This window comes from Ammodytes marinus (genome assembly GCF_949987685.1).
Source record: "Ammodytes marinus genome assembly, chromosome: 8".
NCBI lineage: Eukaryota > Metazoa > Chordata > Actinopteri > Uranoscopiformes > Ammodytidae > Ammodytes > Ammodytes marinus.
The window spans coordinates 20,081,023-20,104,096 of NC_137212.1; the positions used below are offsets into that span (position 1 = coordinate 20,081,023).

The 23,074-nt window shown below is 39.8% G+C and overlaps 2 protein-coding genes across 2 annotated transcripts in view; one reads left to right on the forward strand and one right to left on the reverse strand.

Annotated features, from left to right (window-relative positions):
* Nucleotides 1–23,074, forward strand: part of erich3 (glutamate-rich 3) — a gene marked incomplete at both ends in the record, with an annotated part of 239,266 nt that overhangs the window by 211,054 nt on the left and 5,138 nt on the right. The window contains 10 exon segments of the mRNA XM_080032827.1: nt 16,358–16,450; nt 16,680–16,805; nt 16,923–16,994; nt 18,214–18,342; nt 19,831–19,989; nt 20,379–20,579; nt 21,231–21,417; nt 21,741–21,927; nt 22,450–22,682; nt 22,779–22,925. Coding sequence (XP_079888953.1) covers nt 16,358–16,450; nt 16,680–16,805; nt 16,923–16,994; nt 18,214–18,342; nt 19,831–19,989; nt 20,379–20,579; nt 21,231–21,417; nt 21,741–21,927; nt 22,450–22,682; nt 22,779–22,925 — 1,534 coding nt within the window.
* On the reverse strand, nt 436–6,243 carry LOC307254132 (LIM/homeobox protein Lhx8; the record flags this gene model as incomplete). The annotated part of the gene is made up of 9 exons (XM_080032386.1): nt 436–536; nt 1,221–1,410; nt 2,467–2,562; nt 3,008–3,111; nt 3,537–3,757; nt 4,321–4,442; nt 4,701–4,826; nt 5,394–5,471; nt 6,157–6,243. 9 exons carry the CDS (start codon nt 6,241–6,243, stop codon nt 460–462), a joined length of 1,101 nt encoding a protein of 366 aa, XP_079888512.1. The 3' UTR covers nt 436–459.

The window sequence follows — 23,074 nt, forward strand, 5'->3', positions numbered from 1 at the left end:
CACCCAACCTGTTCCCAGAAAAGTCAATCTGTGACGTTCTGGCGACACTTAGCATTAAACATGTCCAGCTGCTGGCTCTGCGCCAGGCTTTTCAAATGGCCGTAAGCGGAGCAGCCGCTCTGTTTAAACACCCAACTTTGAATAGATATTGACATTTTACTCAAGTAACAATAAATAAAAAATTTGTTTTGTTGTTATGGTCGTGCAAGTTTTAATTTAATTTTTTCGGTTAAAAATAAAGTTTAGCTTGGTTAGGTTCTTGGCTTCCAAAGACAATGGGCCCCCAAAGTGGCTGGGCCCTAGAAAGCTTTCCCACTTTCTACCCCTTATGGGCGGCCCTGTGTGTGTGTGTGTGTGTGTGTGTGTGTGTGTGTGTGTGTGTGTGTGTGTGTGTGTGTGTGTGTGTGTGTGTGTGTGTGTGTGTGTGTGTGTGTGTGTGTGTGTGTGTGTGTATGCAGCTCAGGCGTGAGACACGGGCAGCGAGGTCATGGCGTGGGCTGGCAGCAGCGGTTGAAACATGGATGGAGGGGAATGTACTGCGGGCACACAGAGAGCACTGGGGTCATAACAGTTTCCATTATAGATATTAAAATATATACAAATCTATATATAGATTGTTTAAAGAAAGCTTAACTTGATGAAGATTGTAAAATATTATTTACAGCAATGGGTAGATCCTGATTATTATGGCCTTAAATGCCATAATTGTTTTAAATATGTTTACTTTCCAAAACATTTAATGGGCATGTCTGACTATTTATAAATGCTATTTCACAGAACTTGTCCAGGAAGCTAAAAAGCTTATGTTTACCCCGTTTGTAAACCCTTTTTCCATGTTCGTCATATAGCCTGATATTAATTTTAAAAACCATCTTTAATAATTTTTTCCTTTGGAACTTTTATTTGAAATGTTGATGAAAAATAAAGCCATATCATCAGCAAATTTCATTTTTATTTCATTTTAAAAATTGTATAGGAGTAAAAGAAAATAAGTGTAAAAGTTTAGTTTAATTAAATTATAACAAATAAATTAACAATATATTAAAAATAATTCATCTCCATTGTGATAAATTAAACCATGGCTTGTTTGGGTTAGGGGCACTCCACATTTCCAATAAAACAATACCAATTTAATATTATTTAAATTGTTAAAATAGAAATTTGACATTTTTATGGTCACCAATCTAAACACAAAAACTCATGAAAAGGCCAGTGCTCACTGTCTATAAAGGAGTGTAGTGCAGAGAGCATTGATCCCTCCGAGCCTCCGTAGGCCGTGTACTGCAGTTCCTCTGGGGTTGGGGTGGGCTGGGAGAGGCGGCCGGACTGCAGCGAGCTCATGGTGGTGCTGGAGCTGTGGTTGGGGCTCACGTGCTTCTTGTGGCGGGCTCGGCAGTTCTGGAACCAGACCTGAATTGACAGGACAAACGTCTTTTGTAGGGCGAAGATTTGAAAGTCAAAGATGAATACTGTGGGTTGTAACGTTAGCTTGTAAACTATACAAGCTATTTTTAATTTGGCATACTTCCTTCCCAGGTAATACTAGCTGGGCTGGGACAGTCAGGGCAGAGGTGTGTTTTCCCACAAGTGTCACTATCAAACTAGATGCCATGTTCTGTCACCAATGGAAACTGTTATTAAAGGCTCACTAACCATCAGTTTAATCCTTGAACTACAGCTCTGGAAACACAGTTGAATAACATTTTGTAGTTTATCATTGGTTATTTTGCAAAACTCCGTATTAGCATTGCTGCTGTCTTGTTACTTTTGTTACAGCGAACACAGGCATTTTTTGGTTACATTATATTGTACACATTGGATACATACAATTCCACTGTCTTTTATAGAAGACAGATTTTTTTGTGTTTCTTTCTGAAATATTTTCTTATGTCATAAGATATAAATGATGTTAGAATATTATGAGATATGCACCTTTTGCCAGTGGTGGAATGTAACTAAAGTTAAGTTTACTCAATTGCTGCACACAAGCATCATTTTGATTATTTGTACTTTAATATATTGCATTTTATGCTAAAGTTTTCTTCTTCACTACTACATCTCAAGAGGAAATTACTGTAGTATGTACTCCATTACATTCACTTGTCGACTTAATATTTTACATACAATTTAAAACATTGCATATCTTCTTATAAAATAATATGCACTGTTTAGATTAAACTATGCATTAGAATCTAAATAATTTAAAACAAGCTTTAGCACTATCAGCTTGAAAATTAAAATGCTCAATGATGCCTAATTTCTACAGGCTTGTTGTGTTAATTTTCTTTTCTTTCTTATTTGACTCATAAACACATGTTATTTGAAAGCATTGAAAAGTGCATGGTAGAATGTGTGTATGTTTTTCTTTTGGATTTGTTTGAATTGTATTAATGATACTGAGTTCTAAATACTGTATAGTCTTGGACTTCTAATATGTATTCTCTCATCCACTGGTCCTTCACTGACCTGTATGACTCTTCGACTGAGGCCCGTCTGCTCTGCCAGTTTCTGCAGGGTCTGGGCGTCTGGATTGTTGTCCTGAGCAAACTGGGCCTGCATCACCTGCACGGTCAGGGGGGGGAGAGGGAAACCAGTTCAGTGACAGACAGGGTCCCCTCCCCTCATATCGGCATGAGAAACAAAATGCTTGTTTAACTGCTGTGTGGAGCTTTGGTTTGTCTGTATCAATAGCACTGCTGTTAACAAATCATGTGTTTGGAATGAAGACTGTCACATAGAAATAAATGAATGTAGATGCATGTGTTTATAAGAATTACTTTAAATGGCGGATTATTTTCCAAAATATTTGGAAGAAAATAAATGTGTTTCTGTGTTTGGAGGATCTGAACTCAATAACTTATGACATCTTAGTTAAACAAAAATGTAATTAAAGTGGCATTTTTATTTAAATTAGGCAGATATTTTTATTGGCTCCTTTTTAGGAAAAATAAATAATTCTGCGTTTTCCCTGACAAATTTGTATGAAGTATAATCAAATGATATGAACCTGCAGCTGTTCGGCAGTGAAGCTGGTCCTTGCTCTCTTGGAGGGCTTTGGCTGGTTAATCTCCTGTTCAGTGGGCACAGCCCCTTCCATGTTAACACTGTTTCCTGCAAACAAGAGCATATTATAATAAAAGGCCCTGCAACATTTACCACAGAATTACAAATCTACATTACTGACAGATACATCCATTTCACTTTTTGAAGGGCAGCATGCAAAAACCATATTTAAACCAAACCATTAAAAGATGGCACATGTTCACTATGCATTTTAAAGACATGTTATTCATTTTGAAAAACCCCTATGAAATGAGTTCATGCCTTTTTGTAAATTTCCATGTAAACAATTATCTTTTTTGAAATTACAACATATTAAACGTATAGCCTACATACAACATATAGGCTAAACTTTTTTTTAAATAAGATAACGTTTTGTTGCAAAACGGGCAAAAAAATATATCTGTTCCAATCTCAAGGAAGCGATATGTTTGTTGGCGTGAAGTGGAAAAACTGCACTTCTTCAGCGGACTCACCTTTCTCCACGGCCCGCTTGAGGTTGTCCAGCATGCAGTCGTAGTGGACTCTGCAGAGCACCTTCTCCTCCACCAGGGCGAACTCTTCCCCGGTGGACAGCTGCCTCTTGCAGGAGAAGCAGGCGAAGCAGGCCAGGTGGTACACGTTGCCCTTCGCCCGGCGCACCCAGTCTGTGGAGTGGATGTTCCGGCCGCAGCACGCGCACCATGTGCCGTATCTTCTGTCGGTGAAGGTCGAGGGGAGCAAACATGAATGTAAAGGTTGAAACACTGAGGAGCTTTGTCTTTTTAGCGACCGATGCAGAGAGCTTTATATTGGAAAGTTAATTGGTGTTTTATCTATCTATCTATCTATCTATCTATCTATCTATCTATCTATCTATCTATCTATCTATCTATCTATCTATCTATCTATCTATCTATCTATCTATCTATCTATCTATCTATCTATCTATCTATCTATCTATCTATCTATCTATCTATCTATCTATCTATCTATCTATCTATGCCTATATAACTATCTATCTATCTTTGAAGGAGTGTTAAAGTGTGTCGAATATTTTTTGCTAAAGACAATACTGTTTTAGTTTCGAATGATTTTTCAATATTGCTTTTTTTATTGACCATTAACTCAATGTAAAAAATAATAATAAAATAGGCCTACACTTAAAATGAATTAAATGCCCGCCCAATAGCAATTATCATGGGGCTAATTTTATTTGATTCTTAAACCTCAATTTGCAAAATATGTAGGCCTATTATTTAAAAAAATCGATGCACATACCGAAAGTAATCCAGTTTACAGAAAACCTCTTTTTCTTTGATGTAGCAGCTCGTGTGGCTGCCAAGTGAAGTCTGGCACACGCTGCAGGATAGACAGCGCACATGCCAGCACAAGTCGTTCACCTGAAGACGAGACAGGAGAAATTAGCAGAAGTCAATCAGTTGTGTGGTAAAGGCCTGTTGCATTCACACGCACGAACTACAGCGTGAGACTCAGAACAAAAAAAACAATACAAAAAAACAAGCAGAAATGCAAACGAGACCTAAAAGTAAATGAAGTATCCGTAATCCAAACAAAAACGAAAATCAGTTCTTGTAACAAAAAAAAAAGAAAGGAAAAATTAAAAACTTGCACACAAAAATTAAGGTGCAATCGTTTACCTTTAATAAATATTTATCCACAATCTCGCCGTTACAGCTCGCGCACACCGCTCTGCCTAACAGAGGTGCAGATGACATCGCCTGTAGCGACGGCGCCTCTTCATCCAAAACTTCCAGCGGCGCGCCCTGAAGGGATCAGACGTGCAATTAGAAAATTACGCACAGGAACGCGGCCACCCCACACATACAGCACAGCACGTGGGTAACATAACATGTTGGAACTCAGTTTACCTGCTGTCACTATACCGAACTTATGATCAAATTAAATAAAAGAAAAAACAACTTTATCAGAATCAATTATTTCTCCGCATCTAGTTTGTTATGGATAAATTTGACATTTTTGCTGAAAGGTCTGTTTCAATATCTGAAAACATGGCAGGAGAAAGCCACTTCACAGAATTGTTTCTAAAAGTGGGAAAGAAACTACGTTTTTCCTCACGTTTTAGCCAGAAAGGAAAACTAATTTAATGAAAAAAAAATGTTGTTTGATTTGTAGAGATGCCTGCATGGAGAGTGTCGCAGCCTTTGTCAATCCACAGTAGCCTACATCGAGCTGGAATAGTTCTGATGTAAACATTTTGTCCAAACGTTATCCTCCAAGAACGACCCTTGTTAAATTCGCATGATTAGTTTTTTTTTATAAGTCCAGTAGAAGAAATAAAAAAAAAAATTGCTCCAAACATTCTTTCCTACCATTCTGTCTCTCCTGTCCTCAGTGCATTTTCCTAACAGCTCTCCGTCTCCTTCGCAATCCTCACACATGACAAGCAGCTATGGCGGGACGAAGAGGATGATGTCGCTCTGTCAGACTGCTGCGGCAGCTGCTGCCTTAAATGCCCCCTGCTCCTTCCTCATAAATATCATGCCTTTCACTTTTCACCATGACAACGCAGGCGATTACCGATTAAATGGCATTTAAGAATAAAAAAAGAGAGAGAGGCTATAGTCATTACTTGCAAAAACTGACAACACTTGAACTAATACTTCTCCTGCGTGTATTATGTTCTTGAGATCTGCATTTGTGATTCAGCAACTGCTCGCCACCGCGCGCGCGTGCTGTGACTCAACCCCCCCAACCAACATGACAATTTCGCGTGTCAATCAAAAAAAAATACAAACAAGAACTTGGTCTCAGGGAGAAGAGGGATTGATTTTTTTAATAACAGCAATTAAAAAAGGCTAAGTTCGCCACAAGCTTCTAACCGAGGCAACCAAAAGGTGAAGAGGTCTCATTAACTACTTGAGTGTTAATTGCAGAATTCGGGGAGGGGTAATTTCCTTCGACATATCTTCAAATTGTGAAAACACTGAGCTGTCAGCATGTGGACGGCCGGCTTTTGATAACAGACCGAAGCCCACTTTGATTTAATTTGACGAGGCCATTTCCACTAATATTTAATATACCTGCACGGCCTCACACCGCCTCACACCTCCGTCTGTAACTTTCATCACTCACCTCGTCGGAGTTGGACAACAGAGATCCGGAGTTTTCATCCTCGCTAACAATGCAGCACTCCACTTTGGCTTCACCTGTCCAGCGCATCTCCGTGTCCGTCTGTCCAGAGCTGTGAGAAGTGTTCCCCCGTTTCAAAGTGAAAAGTGCTGTTGTTGTTATTGTTCCTTTCTCTGAGTGTCAGCCTGTCTGCCCTGAGCTGTTACTAGAGGGCGGATCATAATTCATATTTCCATGTCCTCTTTGGCCGCGCCTCCCCTAGGAAATAAGCCTGCATGGTGTGTGGTTTTTATGTGAGCAGTAGCCTACACAGTAAGAGTAAAAAAAGAAAAGAAAAAGAGTGTGTCACAGTCATGGTAAAAAAATAATAATTAAAAGTATGTCACAGTCATGTTCTTAAAAATGCTGTCAAATCTGATGTAAATTTCAAAGTAAAAGTAAAAAGTACATTTAAGATCGGCTAGGCTGTATTTTTTACTTCTAAGCCTACTGTACATAATTTCCTAAATGCATTATGATGCATTATCATACAGTAGATCAAATTTTGCAAAACAAGTACTGTTGCTTTATTTGGTTACTAATACGTCTGTACTTTGATTTACGTTAAAATTTGAATGGGTTTACTTATTCGTAAGTATATTTTATCCTGGGCAATTTTACTCAAATATAGGATTGACTTGAAGACATGAGTCTCACTGTAGGCTATGAGGGGTTCCGACTCCCAAAGGGTTAAAATTTGCTCTATGGGGGCCCCACTAACTGCCCTCTGTGCATTATGAGTACCCTTCAAGTTACTGTTCAATTCAACACCGCCAGTACTTATATGGGAAGAAACACCTTATTTGTGTTTACGTTGTGGTTTTTGATTAAACACACGTTTATTAGGAATCTGCAACAGGTAAGCCCAATACAAACCAACATTTATAAAGCGAATGCACTCTAAATATCTTCAATAAATCCTGCCTTCATGTAATAATAATAATGGATTGGATTTATATAGCGCTTTATTTCTACGTGACTCAAAGCGCTTACAGGGTACCAGGTTCCATTCATTCACACACAGTCATACCGGTGGTGGTAAACTACCATAGTAGCCACAGCTGCCCTGGGGTAGACTGACAGAAGCGAGGCTGCCATTCAGCGCCATCGGCCCCTCCGACCACCACCTCAAACATACAGCAGTCATACACATTCACACGAGGCAAGGTGGGTGAAGGGTCTTGCCCAGGGACACAACGACCATGACACAAGTGGCCGGGCTGGGATCGAACCGCCAACCCTAGGATCATTGGCCAACCAGCTTAACCACCTGAGCCACGGTCGCCCCTGTAGGTTGTAAATGTTTAATTGCTGTTGTATTATATAATTTATTATTTTAATTTTTTATAAAAAACTGATTTGATTCAATAAAAGAATAAACATTAGTATCAGCAAAGTGGACCTGCTGAGAGTGGTTGTTCTTTTCTTGTCAAAATAAGAGAATGTAACTGTGACGAAGGAGTCAGCGTATGCCACATTGTGACTCTTATTTTGAGAGAGAAAACAAAAGACTCACTCATGCATACACACAGAGTGAGAGGTTGATTAATGTCCCTTCAACAGAAGTTAATGTAACATAACAGCTTGCACTCCCATGATATAATCTCTCTTTAACAGTGGTAAAGGAACACATTCAAAATCATTATTTGAGTACAAGTAGAAGTAATACAATCTAGGAAATACTTGCATTAACAGTCCTGCATTTAAAACTCTACTTTAGAAAAGGTGCAGAGGTATTGTCAGCTAAATGCACTGTAAAAGCCTCAAAATTAAAGTACTAATTATACACAGATTTTTACAAAAGCCCTTACGCTCTGGGTTTGACTTTTTAAAAAGGTTTGACAACTAAAACAAATGCATTTAACATTGTTTTTTCACCCCAATACTTCATCATTTGAATTTAACCTACTATTGATACTGGTCAAAGCTCCAAAATGAGACCCAAACATATTATCACAGTAAAGGATAACACACTGAACATGTATTTGGATACCTTTTTGTCAAAAAAAAATGTCCTTAATTGGTTTGATAACTAAACTTCTTTAATTTCTTTTGTCGCCTTTGTCAGATTTGCAGGGCAAATTTGCCGCAAATAGGTTACTTCACTTTGATACTCTTCCAAATATAGGGTTTATTCTGAACAGTGTGGTCTGTGGAAATCCAAACAATGAGGACGTAAAGCCAATGTCGACTCAACACAAGAGCTACGTGAACATGACTAAATGGACTTATTTGCTCTTTGGCCTCCATGTTTTTGTGTGGTCGGCTGCATCACGCTGCGTTGCTCCAAATAGAAAATCAGGCAGTCCACCTGCTCCAAGCCTGTATGCAAATCATGTCAACTGTAGATGACAGGGGACACTGTATGTTCCTTCAAGAAGTCATACTTTACCACTTGAAAGAAAACACACAGATGCTTACTTGTTTCTTTTAAACTTTTTTCGTTCAACCTACTGTCGCTCACGCAATCCCACCCACACACACACACACACACACACACACACACACACACACACACACATGCACAAACAAACAAAAAAGGCTATTTTCTGTGCTCGGGATAACAGTCCAACTTGCACCAGCATGAGTCTGCGTCCGTTATCGCACCATCACAGAGGGATAAAAGAGTTAGCGTGCCTCCATCGAGATGTGTCCTGTTCCACCTGGTGGAGATGAATGCAGCTTTATCAGATAACGCGTCTCAAACATTGAGCACACAGTCCACGGGAGCAGCCTGTGAGACAACCAGCCCTCCCTGAATCCTTCATGCTGCAGAACCAATACCCTTCAAAGTGCCAAGAAAAAAAGTCCTGAAAAGCAGCTTTATTTTGGCCTGGGTGCTGAGTTCAGACAGAGAGGTCAAAGGTCAGAGGAGAGATGTATCACAACTAATAGCACCAATACCTATTATCATCAAGCATTTAATCATGATTAGAAAGAATACTTTCTCAGACATGAAAGTCCTAATCACTCCGACAGAATGGCTGATGTGACCACCGATGTTGGGAAAGATGTGAATCTTATTGTGTAACAGTCGCAATGTTTTCATTTTCCCCATTGCATGGCTGACTTCTTAAATGTTTAGCGTGATGTGGACCAGACAAAAACAATGTCTCACCTGTCAACAAACTCACAAACTCGTTCTGCAGTTTTTACGTCTGGTTGTGTGTGTGTGTGAGGCTACTGCGGTACATACTACAGTATACAGCATGATCTACGGTATAAATACTCCATTGTTAGCTAGAAGAGGTGAAAAGAGGTCAACGATCGCAATGGCATAGCTAAAGGCCAAATTGCTTGCTGGAGAATTATGGAACCAAGAACTTAATGGCAACGTGCTGATTGATGTTGTAGTGTTTGAGAGTCTGTTATTAGAAGTGACACTCAACTTTCATTCACACACTGATTCGCCAACATGCAGACTTCACTTGCTCCAGTGTAAATGCACAAAGCCAGCATATTGGCGTAATGTCGTTCTGTCAATATGCTGAAATCTTCTTGAGAGATAGTGACTGTAATATTTATATGACAATAAAAATAACTTTTCTCAATCACTTTTCTATACATTGTTGTATCATCTACATACTTCATGAATTTTCCTAATTTGAATGAGAGAAGCTAGTAAAATGATTTTAAACCGACACGTTTCAAATTTTACTGCAGCGGAAAATGACCCGTCCATTTATTTTATTTTGTTAAATACAATGGATTTCTGTGATTGCTTCTGCTGGGTCCTTTTAGCACAGCATTTAGCCTATAATAAATAATGACCAATACAAAGTCTATTAAACAATTGTTTTTGGAGTTTGTCTATGTAGAGTCGCAGAGAGTTATAGACCTCTCTGGGTTCTAATTGACCACAAACATGAGTAACATCCCTATGTAAGGCAATATACTGTACATCTATTTGTCTGTGAAAGAGTTTTAACAAACAAATGGCATGGTTGGTTCTGTATAGTCCATATCATACATGTTATATTTCCTGTTGTGGCTTAGTATGGTCATTTCCTTTTTTTTCAAGTTCTTTACTTTGTAAAAGTCTCATTTCAGATGATACAGAGGATACACAGATACAGTAAGAACAAGGAATGTAGGAGACTCTCCATCAAGGGGAAGCGATGAGCGTTTGACCCGAGCATGCCTCAGAGAACATTTCCTAATTTGCTACTTCCACATGGACCTTTTGCTTTCTTTGGGGGCAGCAAGTACTCATTTATTTCATTGAAATCAGTCAGAATTGGGGTGGTTTACAATTGACACAACGAGTTTGGCTTGACCTTTTCTCCTTGCTGTAAATGGGTACTCATCGAATCTGAAGGGGGAGGTGGTGTGCTGGAGGACGCATGGGGTTGGGGGGTGGGGGCGGGGGGTGTTCGCGATGGCTGGGGCCAATGGGGATAGGGTGGAAATCACAGCAGTGAAAATGGCAGTGCTGTGAAAGAGGGGCCTGATTGCATTGGGACAGCATGAGAGAGGGAGCAGCATGCTCAGCCCCAATCAGAGCGACATAAGGAAAAAGTGCTCTTATCAACGAGTAATGGCCCACTTGACAATCACACAGGCACAAAACTGCTCTATTTAATGCTGATTGCAAAAACTGCTGCCCCCCCCCCCTCCCCTCAACCCCACATTCTCAGAGCTGCATGACTCCCCGCCACCTCCCAGTTTACAGCCAAGACACTTTCCTCAATTGAATTTATAATCACCCCACCTCTATTCCTAAGCTAATTGTTATTTTAAGACTTGCCATGTGTATTAGGCATTTAGGGCTGCAGAAATGTCTGCCTTGATTACTGTGTTTTTTGCCGGCATTCAAGGCAATTCCATCTCAATTCCTCCGGCCTTACAGGTAGTGAATGTTTAAACAGGTGTGTCTCTGTTTCATTTACCTGGTTTAGTTTATGTCCACTGCTCAGTGTGACGGATTGTGTACATGTACAGGTAAGAGGGGACTTGGCTCTGCAAAGCAAGTTCTATGCAGATCATATTGTTTATAAATGAAATACCCTGGAAATCAGCAACTATTTAATTCTAAGTTTCTGCTTTTAAGAAAGTTGGAGAAGAATAGCAGAAGCAGTAATGCGGATATTTCTCTGTTTTGTTTCCTGGGTTGTTTATTATTGTTTCAAAGTAGCTATACAAGGAATTTTAAAATATTTTTGAAACAGTCTAATTTTTCCTCTGATGATCATAAATTACATGTAACGACAAACAAGACCTTCAGTGCAAAGAAAGCTATTTTTATATAGTTTTTCTTAACGCTAAACAAACTGAAAGTTCCTCCTAGCCACTTTAAGGAAAATGCAATGACCATTTACTGTGTACATTTTGTACTTTGCCTTTTACTTTATAAGAATAACAATTCTGACTCTTACATGTACTGTATATAACTGTAAATATGCATTTGAACACAGCTTTTTATAGTTCTCTGCAGGAGTTCTGTGATCATTGTATAACTAGAACCTCTGTGGCTGTACATCCAAGAACATGCACGTTGGTTCACCTATTAATGCTTTACATATAAATATAGGCTATAGAATATTGCGTTCCTCTTTCTACTTTTCCTGTGTTTTATTGTCCCTCCTCTACCTTTCTATACCGCTTTGTTCTTTTTCTGTCCCTCTGGATTGTGCAGCCAGGTCTTCTCAAACATCCAACAGGTGTGTGTTGGTCGTCCTGTTATGAAAACAAGAGGAAAAGATAGCAAATGAGAAATGCTGGTGAGTTTAACAACCACACACCCACCACAAATGCAATTGTGTTCATCCTTCACCAAAACAATGCTTTTGATTATGAAATTAATTAAATTCTTGTTTGTTTTTTGTTTCAATATGTGCGGTGAGGAAAACTCATACAAAGACAATAACAAATTTAGTTTGATGACACACTTTCTAGAAGGCACTTACCAGCAATATACTGCATGCTGCTGTATCAGAGGATTTCTGCGGATGCAAATGGTCATGACTGGACAAGGGATAATTTCCTGTTCCTCTGCATGTCAGCAGCTATTCATGACCTTGGACATGTATGCAAATGCATTTATACAGAAACAGGTAAACATTCTCGTATGCTGCACTTTCATTTAACATCACATAAAGTATACTTTACAAATATATATTACATTGTCATGTTACCTCCTATTACCTCCAAATGTCTAGCAACATGCTCCATTGTGAAAGACCCTGACATCCTTGAGACTAGTCTGCCAAGTCTAACCTTTGACATTCCTTAAGTTAAGTCCTTACGTTTCACCTTATTTTTTGTGTACATCATGTTACATGTTCATTTCAAAATTATCAGCAATTTCCCTGTCTGTATCTCCTGTTGCATATGTGAATGTCCATCGACATACAAAAGCACAGAACAATCTTCTCCTCTTCCCTCCCAATAATTTCAATAGTGATCCTCAAACGGCAAGGCCCCCCACCCCACCCATCCATCTTAGCTTTGTGTGCAGAAACGTGGCTCCTCTTACTGGTCAACCTTGGTACTGATAGAACATTTAACATACTGTAGTATGTAAATTAGCCAAATGTATGCCACAACATTCAAAAGCTATGTCCGACATATTGTATGAAAACACAATATCAAGGCAATATGACACTTAAGACAGACAGCTTCAAGTGAAGGTGGTTCACTTTTTTTATTTTTTATTTTTTCAAATATAGATTTGCACAAATATCCCATTCATTATTATTATGTGTAGAGTAAATGCTATCATTAGTTTCATGATGCTCATACACTGACATGCTTTTTGACATGATGCTGTGTCCTGGTAAAAAAATAATTATTCTCCAGATGTCCTCAAGAGGGCCACAGAGGGCCTGCAGCTGGGATACAACACCTAGATGTTTGGTGTTTAAAGAGCTGCAAATGTATGAAGTAGGCTAGTTTGATATTGTTTGTTATTTCTGGGAAAAAAAAAATAATAAAAAAAAATATTTTTTAATGTTTCAACCGGCAATGTTTCATGATTCTATCTATATATGCTTAAGTTAAATTGTTTCCCCTTTCCCCTGCAGTGCAGTGTTTGACCTTACTGGAAACACTTTTACCTACAAGTTTGTAAATGCAGGACCTTTACTTGTAGTGGATTAGTTTCACAGTGATGTAGCATATTAGTACTTTTACTTCACCTTCATTCAGTCAAGGATCAGAATACCTCTTTCTATTTTTGAAATCGTACCTGGTCAGAGTGTGTGTGTGTGTGTGTGTGTGTGTGTGTGTGTGTGTGTGTGTGTGTGTGTGTGTGTGTGTGTGTGTGTGTGTGTGTGTGTGTGTGTGTGCAGGGCCGCCCATAAGGGGTATAAGTGGGAAAGCTTTCTAGGGCCCAGCCACCAGAGGGGGCCCAGAGAGAGAGAAAAAAAAGTTTTTTGTTTTTTTCTTTTGCAAAAGACCTAACTTAGCCAACCTTGATTTTTGAACGCTATATTCGCAAGAGAACTTTCTATAATTATATAAAAAATTGTATTCATTGTTACTTGGGTAAAATATATCACATTTTATATTGAAAAACTAAAGATATCATGGGTCGTTTTTTCCCCCTCAAAACCGTTGCATGCAGCAGGTCAACCAAACAAGCGTTAGCTATGTACTGATGATGAGCATGCTAACCTAGAAAGCTCAGTGATGCCAGGACCTGTGACGGTGTTCTGCAAATTATTCTGTATATTCTATCTATTATTTTCTAAGAAAATTAGAAAATTACATATTTAGCCTTTAAACGAAGGTGGCAGATGGTTGTTATACTGATGAGGAAAGCTTCTGGTAGCAGTGCTATCATAGTTAACCTCCCCCCTCTACAGCATTGGTGTGTCTAAAAGCTTACATTACAGTAAATGTGCCAAAAAGCAGGTGCAAAGATCTTGGAAGGGCAAAAAAATTCTGCTCGCGCCCTACAGGCGCTCGCATCGTCGTTATTTCGGCCCACTATTATTTCCAGTAGCCCGCCCTAATCTAACTGGTTCAGCATGAGTAAAGGGGGCCCAATGACTGGACCTTTTCAGGGGCCCAGTCATTTGTCTGTGCAGGCCTGTGTGTGTGTGTGTGTGTGTGTGTGTGTGTGTGTGTGTGTGTGTGTGTGTGTGTGTGTGTGTGTGTGTGTGTGTGTCTGTGTGCTTGTACAACTATCTTTGTGAAAACCCATTTGTGTTTTAGACCGTAAGAGTGAGGACATTTTTGGGGAGTGAGGACATTTTGGCCGGTTCTCACTTTAGGACAGGCCTTTAAAGGGTTGTTTGAGGGTTAACACTAGGTTTTAAGGTTCAGGCATGAATTAGGTTTAGGTTAGGGTTAGTGTAAGGGTTGGGGTTAGGCATTTAGTTTTGATGGTTAGGGTTAGGGTAAGGGGCTAGGGAATGCATTATGTCAATGAATGTCCTCACAAGTGTAGCAGTACAAACGTGTGTGTGTGTGTGTGTGTGTGTGTGTGTGTGTGTGTGTGTGCGTGTCCCTGTCCGTGTGTCTGTGTCTGTGTCCTTGTATTTGATGTTGGTATGCTGGTTTAGATGTCAGTGGTCGGACTGTCTGTAAGTGGAAACCAGCTTCGTTGAAGGCAGCATCGTCACGTGACCTCCCATGGCAACCGGTGAGTGTCATCAGGTTGTCCGTGGGAGAAGAAGTGTTTCCTCGGTCTGGCTCAGCTCTGCTACACTTTATAACTGCTCTGCTTCTTACATTTTGACTTCGCATTCTACCTGAAGAGTTGACGAGGGTTTTAAAGAGAGCGCGACCTGAAAACCATGAGTCACTTCCACCCAGGGTTGGTGCAATTTAACATATATTTTTATTAGGCTATCGAGTGATTTAAGAGATTGGTTTCTATTGAACTGAAACTTAATTTATACATTTTTTCTTATCAATGAAATTACCTTGCTAATACATATTTATAATGGTAGTGAAATGTCAATAAATGTAGCCACTACAGAGGCAGAATTAACTAGACCTACTTATAAATTAAACTAAACATATGCTAATGCCACTGTATTTTAGAAAACGTTGTTGTTGTATAATGGTATGGGAGTAGCCTACAGTGTCGAGCAACTAGGCTTACTTTTAGGTGACTCAATATAGGCTACCATTGCTACTGTACTTATTAATGGGTCCACCACAAAATAATTAATGATTGAACAACTTTTTAAAGGGAGTTTTGTAACAGCTCTTCTGTAAACAATGACATTGATCACAAAAGGAAAAACAATAAATAGCTGAATATCTTGCTGGAAAGATATTCAGATTATTTAATTACAGATTATATGAATACAATTGGCTCCCCCTCGAAACTGCTTATTGCTTACTTTCATTGATAGTAATGATCCAGCAATGTATTATTATGACAATACAGGTGTTATCTAAACAGAGTTTGAGTCCACATCCCAATTTGATTTTTCTCTCTTACTTTTAAATTTGACTTTTCAAAATACTTTGTCCAGGCTTGTCTCATGTTGTTTTCTAGTTACTTTATTATCAATAAAAATATATTATAGACAACTACTGCATTATAGCCGCTACAGAGGCATAATTGACTACTTTCAGTTGAGTTCATATGCTCTTTTTGGGCTTGTGTACTAATAGTCCAAATAAAACTGATTTAAAAAAAACATTTATATAGAGCAGTGTTAGTAAACAAAGTACTTAACAGTAAACAAGAATGACACTGAACTCAATCTGACAAGAACAGACTCATCAAAGCATCACCTGGTCCGGGCCGTATAAAATGACCAAGTGATAGTGAATCAGCCATGTTGTGGTTCAGAGAGAAGGCTGCAGCCTGGTGCACAAAAGAGGAGGCAGACAGGGTTAAGTGTGTCATACCCTCTAATTCCTGTGTGTAATCAGACACCGGTAACGGATCCTATAGTTGTAAGATCTTGTTGTCTCGTACACAAATCAGTGTTTGAAAAAAAAACATTAGACGGACCGGGCTGGGGAAGACTAGATGTGTCATTAATGGGGCCAAAAAACAATGTTGTAGTTTCCCAGAAAAGTGTGTGATTGCGATTCTGGTTATCGGTGAACTGCAATCAAGAATTCTGCGAACTGAATAATTTCAATGGAAGACAATACTTAAATTATGTAGCCTATGTTTTTTTTTATTAATTAAGTTTCTCAGGCTGGGATAATTCGTTTGTTCCTTCTGTCTTTTTATTGGTCTTGATTCTGCAGACTCATTTCAGCCTACAACAGCCTCACAGACAAACATCTGGCTGGATACTTCAGCAACACTCGCATCAGGAGACACCTGCAGAGAGCAGGACTGGTACGTCTACAGGAAGAGGATGATGATATGATGATGATGTCACGTCATCAGTATTGTGGTTAGGAATTCAAAAAATGTACATTGCAGTTACACAGAAATTACACATAGTGAACTTTGAAGACTGATTTGTACCTTTATTTCAGATATCAGCTGTTGGTTACATCTGTATTAAAACGTGTTTAACCGTATTTAAAAGCCCATCAAGATTGAGACCATCGTTGTTCAACAGATCACAAGGAGTGGGCGTATTGTCCCAGACAAGGAGTACAGGCACAAGCTGATCCAGAGAGCCCACCAGAAACATGTCAGAGAATGCCTGGCCCAGGCCATCTTCCACAAGGTGCTGGAGATGGAGGTGGGACGAACAGAGTATACCAGAGAAAGCAGAGTAAAAAAACAAAACAGTCAGCTAATCTCTGCTCTTCCTTGCATGATATTCTATTCTAATGTTTTCGGTGTCCCTCCGATACAGCGTTTCCATCAAATAGAGATCAAAAGGAAACTGGAGGAGTATGCAACGAGGGAAAGAGTGCATAAGATCAAGGTACATCATTTACATATAAACACCACTTGGCTGCCCTATTTTGTAAACTAATAACTCTTCATATTTTTCTTTTAGTATTATTAGCATTTACCATTATTTACAGGGCGGTTGTTTTATGAAGAAGTTTGTGCAAATATGTTAATCTCAATACGGAACAGCGCTCTTGTTATATAGCTACACTGAAAATGTATTTATTTATTTATTATTATTCTTCTGGACAATTACACATAATACATAATTTTCTCATTGCATATTCATACATATTACTTTGTGTTATCGTCCGAAGGGAAGCAGGAGAAGCCAAAGGCTTATCGGGTCCCGCCCCCACTGCCATAAGATTCAGATACACAGATACACAGCTACTACAGTTAGAATTTTTTTTGATTCATTCTAATACACAGATCATTTTAGGTCTCTATTTTCCTCTCTGCCTGTGACAATGCAGATAGTGATATGGCCTTGTCCATTTCTTCTCTAGTAGCCTAGACACATCTGCAAAAGTATTCAAAACAGTCAGTGTGTCTGCTGACCTCGGCTACAGTCCCATAACATGCAGTGTATTTACAAATTCTTCAGTCAGAGAAAGTCTTCCATTTTTGAATCGGATGTTCTGAACACTCAGCTGATAATTAACATTTATCTTTCATTTGAATTTCAATAGTCACACATTCCATTAGGTTATCAATAGCAGAGCACATTGTATTTACGATTTCAAACCTTATATTTTGACACAAACCAGTTTAAATCCCTTTAGTTCAAAGTCCATGCTATTGCCTTCTTTAATCCAAAAAGTCCATGCTATTGCCTTCTTTAATAGAACATTTTTTTTCTTCCTCGTCCCTCCGGAATTGATCCAAATCCTCCTCCGTTTTGATTTGCACAATTTTGGCTTCCTCTGGTGTAGCTCCATTAATTTTGATGAAGATTCTTCCATCTCTCGTCTAAGTTTGTTGGACTTGTCCACATTTTTTTAACCCTCTCGCTAGAAAGGCCAGATAAGCCTTTCTCTTGGTTAAATTTTCACTCATTCCAATTTGTTCACCTTTAAGCTTCTTGCCTTGACAGAGCAGATTTATCTTATGCTTTCTACTCACAAATTTCAGAATGACAGCACGCTTTTTGGCGAATTTCCCCTTCGGGAGAAGAAAACAGGACTCCACGTTCTCTATAAAAAATCTCTATAAAAAATGGTGACAATATTAACGGTTTTGTTTGGAAGGTGGATCGATCCAAAAGGTATGAAGAAGACGTCATTCGCATCCTGTCTCCACGCCCACCCACGGGTGCCAGGGGCATCAGAAAGCAGCACTCAGGACCAGAGGGGGAGCACTCTGAGTCCTCAGAGTCTGTGAGTCAAAACATTTTTGTGCACTGCTGTAATGTAATTATTTTACTTTTATTCTTTTAATTGCTGCATCCACATTCAGCCAACTGGTCATTGTGGTTTTTAAGATGCCATGAATGACGCTTCACCCCTCCTTATTTCGTCAAAAATTGGATTAACTGAGATTTTTTGTTTTATGGATGGAAAGCTGAGCAAAACACAATTTTTGTTAGTGCATGTCCGTGTGTTGAAAGTGTGAGGACTCTTTTCGGCTCCGTGAGAGTGGTTTTGACACTGCATCAACTAATGCCAGTCATTGCTACACACACCTGATTGCAATGAGTTGATGCAGCAGTGTCACCTAACTACTCTCTCTCACGAAGCTGAAAGATTACGTGTCCTCACAGAAAGCGAATGAACGAGAGACGGCAGTTAGTATGGATCACGATGAGGTAATGTGTTTGTGTTGTTGATGTAAATAATGACTATTTCAGATAATGGTTATCTGATGATGGTGAAGCAAAGCAAACTTTGTGTTAGTACCAACCGCTCATTCATTTAGGAGTAAACACTGCAGTCTAGTTTGCTCTCGTGAAATTGTATACACGTTGCTTGGCAACGCCCTCATCCCGCCCGTAGCATATTTCACTCTCCCTTTTAGCTTTTCTTCATTGCATTCTCTTTTTTTCTTTGATGGTTCAGCCTCGTTACCAGTCATTATGACGACAAATAACTGTCTCAAACAAGGCTCCCGCTCCCCTTCCCTCACCTGGAGGGATAGGCTTTTCAAATCGCGTTCCTGCGCCTCAATGAAATCTGCGACCAATACGGATATGTGACCATATAGAGCCTGCACGCATGAACCGAAAATCGGACTAGGTGTACGACCAGACCAAATGCAGAAATAAAAACTATATAGAAACGTCTTTCTTTGCACTGATGGTCTCGTTTGCTGTTAAAGGTAATTTATGATTATGAGAGGAAACATGAGGCTGTTTAAAAGATATTTAAATGTTACTCAGAGCTGCTTTAAGTCTGAAGAGCTGTCTCAGTGGCTGTCTGCTCTGTGTGCAGACACGAGTGTTAGGTTAGTGTGGCAGGTGAAGTAGTAGGATTAGAAGTATGTTATCTTTGAAACATAAAAATTCACAGACTTTGATTCCAAAGTAAATAGAGTTGGTAATCCTGGCCTTGATCTCTGTGTTTGCCCTGTGAAGTCTCTCCTCTCGCTCTCCTCTTATGTCTGCAAACATCTCCAGCAGGTAGAGGCTTGTTTCACACACACCAACAGTGATATATCGTGAAAAATGTCAAGACCTTTCAGGGAAAGATTACCAATGTGCATGTGGACACATCTATCTTGTCATTTATCATGCATTTATTAAAGTAAGGAGACATTTTACAGAGATTTACACTGTAAGTTATTGGATTGTTTCTATAACAATACATACTATATACAGTGTTTGTAATGTAGCATGTGTGCTGACCGGCTGTGTGTTATGGGTGCTGCAGCCGGGCTCGTCTCGTCCCAACACAGCTCCAGGGAAGATGCAGAGGCCTGTGCGACTGAAGCCCATCCACAGTAACAGCACCACAGCTTCACTCAGACGCAGCTCCCCTTACAGACTCCTGGAGTCCTCCAATGAGAACCACCAGCCGTTCAACTGCACTGTGAGGCCGTGACACATAAGACACACACTCACACACTCACTTACTCATTCATTCATTCCTACTATTTGCCTGCTTGTATACAGGGAATGCCCGTTTTTCTATACAGACGTAAGTATATTTACTATATTTTGGTTTATCCAACATTGGTCACAATGTTTGGAAAATACTACGCTTTGTAGTTTTTCAGTAATTAAACTGTGTTATACAGTACATTATATTAGATTCAGGTTAGCTCTGTAAGTGGGGAAAAAAAAACCTCTCCAGTAAGCTTTATTGCACAAAAAGTAGCAGTATTTACAAGCATATGCACGAAAAGGGTCATTACCTCACTGCAGCATCAACAAATATACTGAAGTCTTTCTATTTACAATGTGACTTTTCTCTCTCAGAAGGACAAGGAGTCCCGCAGACGTCAGACCACAACAGAGGCCTCTGGTGGAATCTCACCCTACTGCCTCCCAGTCATCAACAACTTTGTAACTCCAGTGCCTCCGGCCACCAAGAGGAAAGACAGGGGGGTGAAGGTCAACTACAGTGGCACACACAGAGGACGCCGACTGCGGCCCACCACCGCCTCCAGTGGAGCTGACATCAATGAGGTCTTATATTCCTCTGTATGTTTTCCCTGGCAACAAAGCTCACTCATAACAAGCGTTCACACCACACTGTAGCCTCTTTGGATAAATCATGGAACAACAATTCATATTTGAAAGAGACACATTGATTTGGATGGATGGAGGATGGAGCAGGTTATAAACTGTATTATGTCTTTGTGTGTGTGTGTGTGTGTGTGTGTGTTTGATACATTTGTCTAAACTTAGCTGAAATGCAAAAAGAGAACAGCATAGAGAGAAGTGTTTTCTATAACATTAGTCACAGAATCTCAAACAAGATATCAGTTAAACAATGCTATTTTAGTTATTTGAACTGGTCATACCGTAATTAATCGTAAAATCAGAGTTAAAGGTGCTCTGAGGAACTTTTAGTTTGTGTTCCATTTTTGCACCCCCTTTGGACAAAAGCGTTACTGTTTTTACTACGCCAGCGGTTGTTCCTGGGTGAGCGTACCAATGACAAAGGCATTAAGAAAAACAATATAAAAATAGCATTCTTTGCACTGATAGTCTCGTCTGCTGTTACATGTAATTTATGATCATCGGAGAAAAAATGAGACTGTTTCAGAAATATAAGAATTTCCTGAACAGGATTAAATTGTTCCCCCCCCTCTCCTCCCCGGTCAGGACCCCCCTATTCTGAGGAGCTCGGTGCAGCAGAGCAGAGTGTGTGTGAACATGGTGTATTTTGGCAAAGCGGTGCATCTCTCCCATTCCCATGACCTGAGCGACCTGAGGGACGAGGTGAAAGTGTTTCAGCAGCACTGTGGAGGGGAGAACCTGTGTGTTTACAAGGGCAACCTCATCGAGGGAGGTCAGTGTGAGGATCTGTCATGGTGTTTGTTCAATACGCGGGTTTGTGGACACAAAAAAGAGCAAACCCATGCGGGGAGGTCATTTAGATAATGTGAGTGTGTACAATAGCCTTAAAGCAAACAAACCAACTCTATTAAGGGGTCCCTCAGTCTTCAGAATAACTTAAAATTAAGTTAATTCTGTATTTTCAATTTACTTGTGTATTATTAGCATTAAAATGACCCTTGTGTAAAGACCACAGTATTTAAGATGGGTTGGGGTTATGGACTGCTCTTGAAAATGTTCCTGTCTCTCGTCTACAACCTCAACCTTTTCCCTCAGAGACTTTCCAGTTCATTTCAAGGAGACACAGAGGCTTCCCCTTCAGCTTGACCTTCTTCCTGAATGGGCTACAGGTGGAGCGGCTGAGCTCCTGCTGCGAGTTTAAACACAGGAAGGGCCCCAGACTCGGCGGCAGGCACGGACACTTTGGCTTCTTCAGCGTGGAGGGGGCCTCTCCCTGCTACAAGTAAGGTCTCACCCCTGTCTTTAAAGCGGAACTCCACCTGATTATTGTCCAATGTGTATACGACATGTCATTAGTCATTAGTACAATGCTTAATCTATGGAGTTCCCCTTTTTAACAAAATAAAGGAACTGTCTAATAGTTTTGGGAAATACTCTCATTTGCGCTCTTTAAATCAATTGCAATCGTATGTCAATAGGTCAAATATGAAGGTGCTGTAAAGCCAGCAGCATGTACGGTGAGCTTACTTTAGCACAAACACAGCAGCAACATAGGCTAGCCTTGCTTAAACGAAAGTTAACAAAAATCTTACTTGCACCTCTAAAGCTCAATAATTGTTTAGAGGATTATGTGCCAGGCTGTTTGGCAGTGACCTCACAATCATTTTATGAAGTAAACAAACAAAGGGTAGATTTGGATACCTTTGGACAGAGCCAGGCTAATCGATATTACTGTATATAAACGGCTGACACATTGTGTATGAAAGGATTAGTTCTTACAGCATATTGTGCTCATTTTATTCAGGTGCATCATAGCAATGGGGTTGGACAAAAAGCCCACTCCTCCACCAAAGAGGGTCAAAGAGGATGGAGGAAGAGAGAAGTCAGCCATCAGCCCAAAGGATGCTGCTCAGATGGAGACGGAAAGGACTGGAGAGGACGCAGCTTTCCATTCAGAGCGTGAAACCAGCCGACCGCAGGAAGTGGAGGCTCAGATCAAAGAAGAAACAGCAACTGAGGAGGACAAAGTCAGAGATGGTACACTGAAACACCTGAGTAGGACTGGGAGGGATAAGGAATCAGAATATCAAACAGCCTTCACAGATTTCTTTTTCTGTGCATCTTCCTCCTTAGATTATGAAGAAGACTTTGAAGCAGACGATGAGGGCCCCACAGAAGATGTCGAGGCAAAAGCAAAGAAATCCCCATCTCCATCCAGTGAAGCTGAAAGGCAAGTTAAAGAGAGAGACGCCTCGGAGACTGAAGATGACCAGAAGGATGGTGGGTGAAGTTTGGACACATCTTCTTAAATACTACATGTAAAAGGGAAAAGATGAGAGTAAAGCAGAATTTGATTTACGTTGAATTTCTTCATTAAATACATGTAACTGCTTTTAATAGAACAAAACATGGATCACTCTTTTAGAAGA